Source organism: Musca vetustissima, unplaced genomic scaffold, assembly GCF_032173495.1.
Source record: "Musca vetustissima isolate MV318-11 ecotype Yass unplaced genomic scaffold, APGP_CSIRO_Mvet_v1 utg27288, whole genome shotgun sequence".
NCBI classification, from domain to species: Eukaryota; Metazoa; Arthropoda; class Insecta; order Diptera; family Muscidae; genus Musca; species Musca vetustissima.
In genome coordinates this window covers 53,344-60,478 of record NW_026888352.1, presented here as the reverse complement: position 1 = coordinate 60,478, position 7,135 = coordinate 53,344, and the positions used below count along the sequence as shown (strand labels likewise).

At 39.6% G+C, this 7,135-nt stretch overlaps 1 protein-coding gene across 1 annotated transcript; it reads left to right on the top strand.

Annotated features, from left to right (window-relative positions):
• Nucleotides 1-715: 715 nt before the first annotated feature.
• LOC133336188 (uncharacterized) lies at nt 716-6,554 on the top strand (the record flags this gene model as incomplete). The annotated part of the gene is made up of 2 exons (XM_061544476.1): nt 716-1,913; nt 5,470-6,554. Coding segments are annotated over 2 exons (2,283 nt in total), but the record flags the coding sequence as incomplete, so codon positions are not given.
• Between the last annotated feature and the right edge of the window lie 581 nt (nt 6,555-7,135).

The following is a 7,135-nucleotide window of genomic DNA, read 5'->3' as shown; positions in this document are numbered from 1 at the left end:
TGAAACTTGGCTTACTTTTTGGTTCTTTAAATACTCTTCAAGATCTTTCATCTTTAAAAGGATTTTCCCACCTCCAAAATCCTGCGTTGCAAGATTTACCATAATTGTTCTCGATTTTTTAATAAGAAGGAACTCTCTTACAATTACCGATGCTGAATATTATTGCTGGTTATTTTTTTGTAAATACTCATAATAGCTCAGAAAATAACCGAAAAAATCCAGATAATATTTGCGTTATTAAATAATTACAAAAATACTTTAAGCAGATTTTACAGAAACGAAAGCTATACAGCAAGGATACAAAAGTATGAAACATTATGCATTTTTTCCTCTTTCAATTGCTCTTCACGCAAATAAACAAGCATAAGTATCCTTAACTGTTTCATCCTTACCATTAAATGCTTAACACTCAACATGAGCAACAGATTTTTTAATAACAATTTTTGAAGAATTGAAACAAAAAAATCAGCGAAAAATGAATATTTAAATCAATGTAGCAGCAGCATAACGAAGAGGTCATTGTTGAAAAAGAACAGAAACAGAAACACACAATATAATTGCATAGCAAGTGGGAAAGCAAGAATGGGAATTATGATATGATACAACAACAACAACAATGACACACAAACAAAAAATAAAAAATTATAAAAATAAGAAAAACAACAAAATACGACATACCATTAAGTCTACAATAATTACTTTCATTCATTTGCAGGCAACGTTCTACGATAAAAACCAGCTGACGACGAAAACGACTCCGGCTAATGGCAATGGAGGCAGTGGTGGCAACAATGTACAACAAAAGCGGCAACATCAGAAACAGCAGCAGCAACAACAACAATTCTCAGCTCATGATGCCTTAATAGCATCGACAACGGCCGCAAAGGATCAGACGACAACAATAAATCGCCAAGCCACAGCTGCCCCTGGTTCAGCTTATCAGAGGCCCTACAGTCAAGTGGCAGTGGCCTATCAACAGCCACAGGAGCAACAGCCATCATTAGTGGCACAGCATAAACAGATTGTCCGGGTAGTTGCTAAAAATAATAATGGTATTCAACAAAAGGAGATTCAGTATGTGACAGCTCCTCCTCATCAGCATAATGGCGGAGTTGCTGCCGTTCCTGCATTTAATTATGAACGTTTACCTTTGCAATATTTGCAACAACAATTACAGCAACAGCTGCTTGAGCGTGGGCCAAGTCATCATCAGCATCAGCGTCCCCAGCAAGTACAATACATTATCGCCATACCAATGTCATATTTGCGTCAATTGCAAAATCTGCAGCAACAACAACAACATCAGCAATCTCATTTGTCACAACAACAACAACAAAACAATGGGCATCAACAACAGTCAATTCCACAATTGCATTCATTCGCATTACAGCCGGGCTATAGCATAGCAGCAGGTCCTTTAGCCCGTGATCATCATGGTACTTATCGTCCTGTTCATCGCTTTTCACCGACAGCTATCAATGAGGTTCAGCAACACAGCAACAGCGCCGGAGGACAGCAGCATCAGGCAGGCCACCAAGCATCAGCCGCCCCAGCATCTCCAGGCTATATAACTCAATATATTCAGGTGCCTGCCAGTGCTCTTCTGGCCGCAGCACAACAAGCTCAACTTTATCAACGTCCTGTATCAGCTCACACACCAGCAGCCCCACCACCGCCACCATCTCCACCACAACAAGTTGTCTATCAACATCAACCAAGTCAACAGCATCAGCCGCAGCAGCAACAGGAACCAATATCCCAACAGCCACAATATTACTACTATCCCCAACAGCAGTTGCAGCAGCAGCACCATCCTCCTCAGCCCCAACATCAAGCTCTAAAAGCATCTCCCCCCGTTGCCCAACAACACATTGCTGCACCTGCTGCCGTTCCAGCATCACCACCACTTTATGGTAATTACCTGCAAGCCATTCATTCATTCCTTTGTTTGCAATTCCCTGATACTCTTTTGTTCCGATTCTGTCGTGCGATTGAATTGAAAAGGATTCAATTGAATTCTTAACCACAGATCTCGTTCATTTATCCACTTCTCTTGGGTGACTACTTGGGTCACAAGTGATTGGTTTCTGCTGTCATACAATTCAATCAGGTGTTGTGTTTTTCTTTCTACCACCCACCTGGGCGACGGACCACCATCTCACCTTCTTCTCCTTTGTGAATTCCGTGTAATTTGCATTTTGAAGTTTCGATTTAATTGGAGATTGTGGACAGAAATAAAAGGCGGAGAAAAAAAGTTGTTTCTTGGATTAGGTAGCTATAATTGTATACCGGGATATGATTTGGAATCATGGCTATATATTGGATCTGATTCATTTGGTCTTAGATATTTTGAGAGTAATATGGAGCAACACCAATATATCGGTACCGATCACTAAAATAATTTTTTTAAGATATATTTTCCAAATGAGATGAACTTAGTTGCGCCGCACAACTATGTTGTCAGGGTATTATAGCTTTTAATGGCCTCAAGAGTTTGTAAAGCCGCGAAATATTGGTTCTAGACCCACTTTTGGGTATACCGATCGTCATATCTCGACTAGCTGAGTCGATCTAGACATGTATGTTCTTCCGTCTGTTCTTTGAAATTTATAAACACAATATACAGTTATGGAGCAATCTTCACGAAATTTAGCATGTAATACTGGTACTGGCCAGAGAAGACCCCTATTGGAAATGATCCTATAATATTTAGGGAATGAAATGGACCAAATGTTAAATTTTTTGTCCGGTTTTCTACACACTAGAACATAACAAAATTTTACATGGAAAAGGGGATCAGACCAAAGAATAAGCGAGCCCGTTTTGATAAAGTTCAATCAATATTTAGCGGTTGATAGTACATTCAAGAGGAGTGGTTGACCTTTAAATCTATACCAATTGTAGTGTTATATGTAGCCGAATGTGTTAGTTAAATGTAAATATTTACAGGGGTCCCCCTATTCTGATATTGGTTAGTATTATCATCACTACACTATAGGGCGGAAATGTAGCGCTAATGACTAGGAAATTTTGCATGAGGTTCCGGTTATGGTCAAGGGCGACGCCTACAATTTTCAATAATAAAGAAATGGACCGAAAACTTTTTTGTCTGGTTTTCTAGTCGCTCTAGATGCGAACATCAGAAATTTTCCATGGGGAAGGCGAGCCGAATGGCGGTTATGATAATGAACGGTCAATATTTGCGGGTCAAATGAAGTAAAACTTTTTGCTTTAACTAGCAATACCAACAACAATGTTATGTGCATTTGTCACAAAGTGACGACACATAGCAGTAGGAAATGTATTGTGGTTGTCAGCAAATATCTTGTTGACCACGAAGTCAGGCACCAACGAACTTCTCATTGAGGTTGTATAGCTGGCAATGTACATACTTCGATTTGTTACAAGAAACATTTGGGTATGAAAGGTTTTTGTAAAGAAGCAATAAATAGCTTCTGCGGAGAATATCCCAACAAACAACTAAGGGGACTGCTGAGGATCGGTGGAGAGATCCGAAACTATAGTCTTCCCTGCCTTACCCCTCGGCAGACAATGCCATACATTACCCACTAATAAATATTTTTTTTATAAAAACAACAAACTGGGCTTCTGCCTGACTATTTGCAGAAGCAAAATACAAATGGTATCCCAAAAAACCTGCGGGAAACAAGATTTGGAAATGATGAAGCGGAGGAGCTGCGTCCGATTACATATATATCCTTCGCCACACTGTGATACAGGGTTTTATGTCTTTGTGCATATGTTTGTAACAGGCAAAAGAAAACGAGATAGGAACATGGTTCCTTTTGAGGATATGCATAGAACAACTTTCGGAGTCGATTTATTCATGTCCGTCCGTCTGTCCGTCCATATATTTTTGTGAACAAAGTACAGGTCGCATTTATGATCCGATTTGGATGAAATTTGGCATAGGTCACTTATTTGGCCCAAGGAAGAACCCTATTGAAATTGGGAAAAATCATCCGATTTAATGTAAATGGTGCACCGAAGTCCCTATGTATCTCTCGATTTGCACGAAATTTGGCACATCGTAATGAATTAGGTCTAGAAAGATGCGTGTTAAGTTTCCTGAAAATCGGTTCAGATTTAGATATAGCTCCCATATGTAGTTTCGTCCGATTTAATGTAAAGGGTCAACCAAAGTCACTCTAGCGTCTAAACGAGTTGAGATAGACCGCCAAAATTTTGCACAGAGTCGTCTTTTGTCTGCAGGCAGGTCAAGTTGGAAGATGGGATATATCGGTCCACGTTTAGGCATAGCTCCCATATAATTGTACAATCAGTTGCTATTGGGTACCCAATTTCTCCACACAAAAAATTATACATATAGGTCCATTTTTTCTGGTAGCCCCCATATAAGGGTACCCCCCAAATGTCTGTATTCTGGGGTTCTTGAGCGCGTTTTTCAACCGAACTCGTTGAAATTTGGTACATTTGGTTCTTATTGGGTGCCACATATCTCCACTAAAAAAATATTAATATAGGTCCAATTTTTCTGGTAGCCCCCATATAAGGGTACCCCCAATTTTCGCTATTTTGAGGTTCTTGAGCACGTTTTTAACCGAATTCGCTGAAGTTTGGTATTTTGTAGTCGTATATGGTAATAAATTTTCCTACAAAAATTATCGATATTCACCCCCTTTTGGTTCAGATTTAGATATAGCTCCCATATATATTTTCATCCGATTTAATGTAAATGGTGCACCAAAGTCCCTATATATCTCTCGATTTGCACGAAATTTGGAACATCGTAATGAATTAGGTCTAGAATGATGTGTGCTAAGTTTACTGAAAATCGGTTCAGATTTGTGTTAATGGTGTACCAAAGGCTCTATATATACTTCGATTTGCACTAAATTTCGCATAGCGTACTGAATAAAGTCTAGAATATTGTGTGCTAGGTTTCGTGAAAATCGGTTCAGATTTAGATATAAATGGTAAATGGTACACCAAAGTCCCCATATATTTTTGATTTGCACGAAATTTGGCATAGCATACGGAATTAAGTCTAGAAAGATGTGTTTTAAATTTAGTGAAAATCGTTTCAGATTTAGATATAGCCTCCATATATATATATATATATATATATATATATATATATATATATATATCTACAATATATTGTAAAAAGCAACTCGATATCTGACCAACCCATACTAAGGTTTGCAGAATGACATGTTTAATTTCATGTTAATGGTCCTTCAAAAATACTACGTCTGTTAGGATTGCATCTGTTGAAGTGGAGAAGGGTATCATATAGTCGGCCCCGTCCGACTTTACTATTTTCCTTACTGTTTTTTTTAAATAATAAAAAATAGTAATTGCTTCATAAACATTTATAGTCCCATTTTATTTGTCATTATTCTTCAACAAAAATATCAATTAAAAATCCTTTTTGTTAATTTTCTTTTTTTCTTCTTCTTTTTTCCACTTCACCTGCAATTAAAGCATATCAAATTCAGGAACAACAACCTACACAACAGCATGAATATCACCAGCAGGCGCCACCATCTGTACAATATCAGGTGCAACATTTACAACCGGAGCAATTGCAGCAACAGCAATTGAATGTGGTGGGTAAACAACAGCAGCAACACCAACAACCGGAGCAAGCACTATATCGCCAATCCCACCACGCACATGGTCAACAACAAGAATCTGCACAAGTGGTACCACAAGAGTTGGTCCAAAAGACTTTAGCGCCACCACCACCACCATCATTGCCTACAGCACCTGTACTACCCGAACATTCCTATGAGCCAGTAGTGCACTACAATCCGCAATATCTGGTGCAATATGAGCAACCTCAGCTTCAGCAACAAAAGCACCATCTTAAATACCAACAACCTCAATTGCAACTCCAGCATGTACACATTAATCCTTCGCATTTGAACTCTAACCCCCAACCCTCGCACACACTTAGTCCGCAACCTAGTCATCGTTTTCAATTGCATACGCCATCCCCACCTCCACCATCTCCTCCCACAGCACCGCACCAGCACCAACCAACAGCAATTGTAGACAATTTAAATAACTTACCATATTCACAGGCAGTCATACAAGGACCCACTCCGGTGCCATTTACGCATTTGGCACCACCACCAGCAGCATTGGGTCCTCCGACTTTACATATTGCACCACCACCAGCAGCTGCCGCAATGACCCCCTACTACCATCACCCGTTGCTAACGAATTCACTGCAACCGGCCTTCGCCCCATTGGGTATTCCCAGCAAAGTGACATCATTTACAAATGTCTTGCTTCAGCCATTTGCTCATGGACACGGACATGGTCCGACGTATCAAACAACACCGGAAATTGGACCCGTAGGCAGCACACTGCCGTATTTTAATCATGACGGTGGTTTACAGTATAGCTCTCACCTCTACCATCCGCCCACATCAGTCAGTGCCATAGTAAACAAAGTTGCAGTGCCCGAGGTGGCATCACCTGCAGGAGCAGCAATAAGAACATCAGCTAAGGCTTCCTCGGCCACAGCAAAGGCATCGGGTACAGATGGTAGCCGGACCATAGTAAAGTACCCATAGGAGACAGAAACAAAAAATATGGTAGCCAGCAACAGCAGTAACATCAGTAGAATAAAAGGAATATAACAGCATTACTATGAAACTTTTTGTTTGTTCTCTTCATCCCTACATCCCACTCCACCCCCCTGACTACCACCAATAATAGCAGCAACATGAAAGTGCATAACGGTTTTATGTGCTTGATAATTACTTAGTATTATTAAGTTTCCCATTCATTTTCAACCGGTATGTTTTGGAACTTCTTTGGCTTCGTTGTGTTCGTTTGTGCTCCGATCCTTTTGTTTATCCCATTGTAAAAGTCATGACTTCCTAGTATGAACATGTTCAGGGTGCTTGGTGTTGTATGCAGTATGTTTTTTGGAACACCAGCCCTTATGCAATCACACGGGAATGGAAAACGTTTAGTTCAGATGTAAGTATATATATTTTTTTGGAATATCAATTTTCTTTAATTGCAATAGAGATGTGTCTGTAGTTGTACTAAATTTGTGCACAAAGGCATTTTTATATGACGTGTTGAAAATCGAAGGCAATTTTTATATTCTCAACCACAAAATGGAGTGATA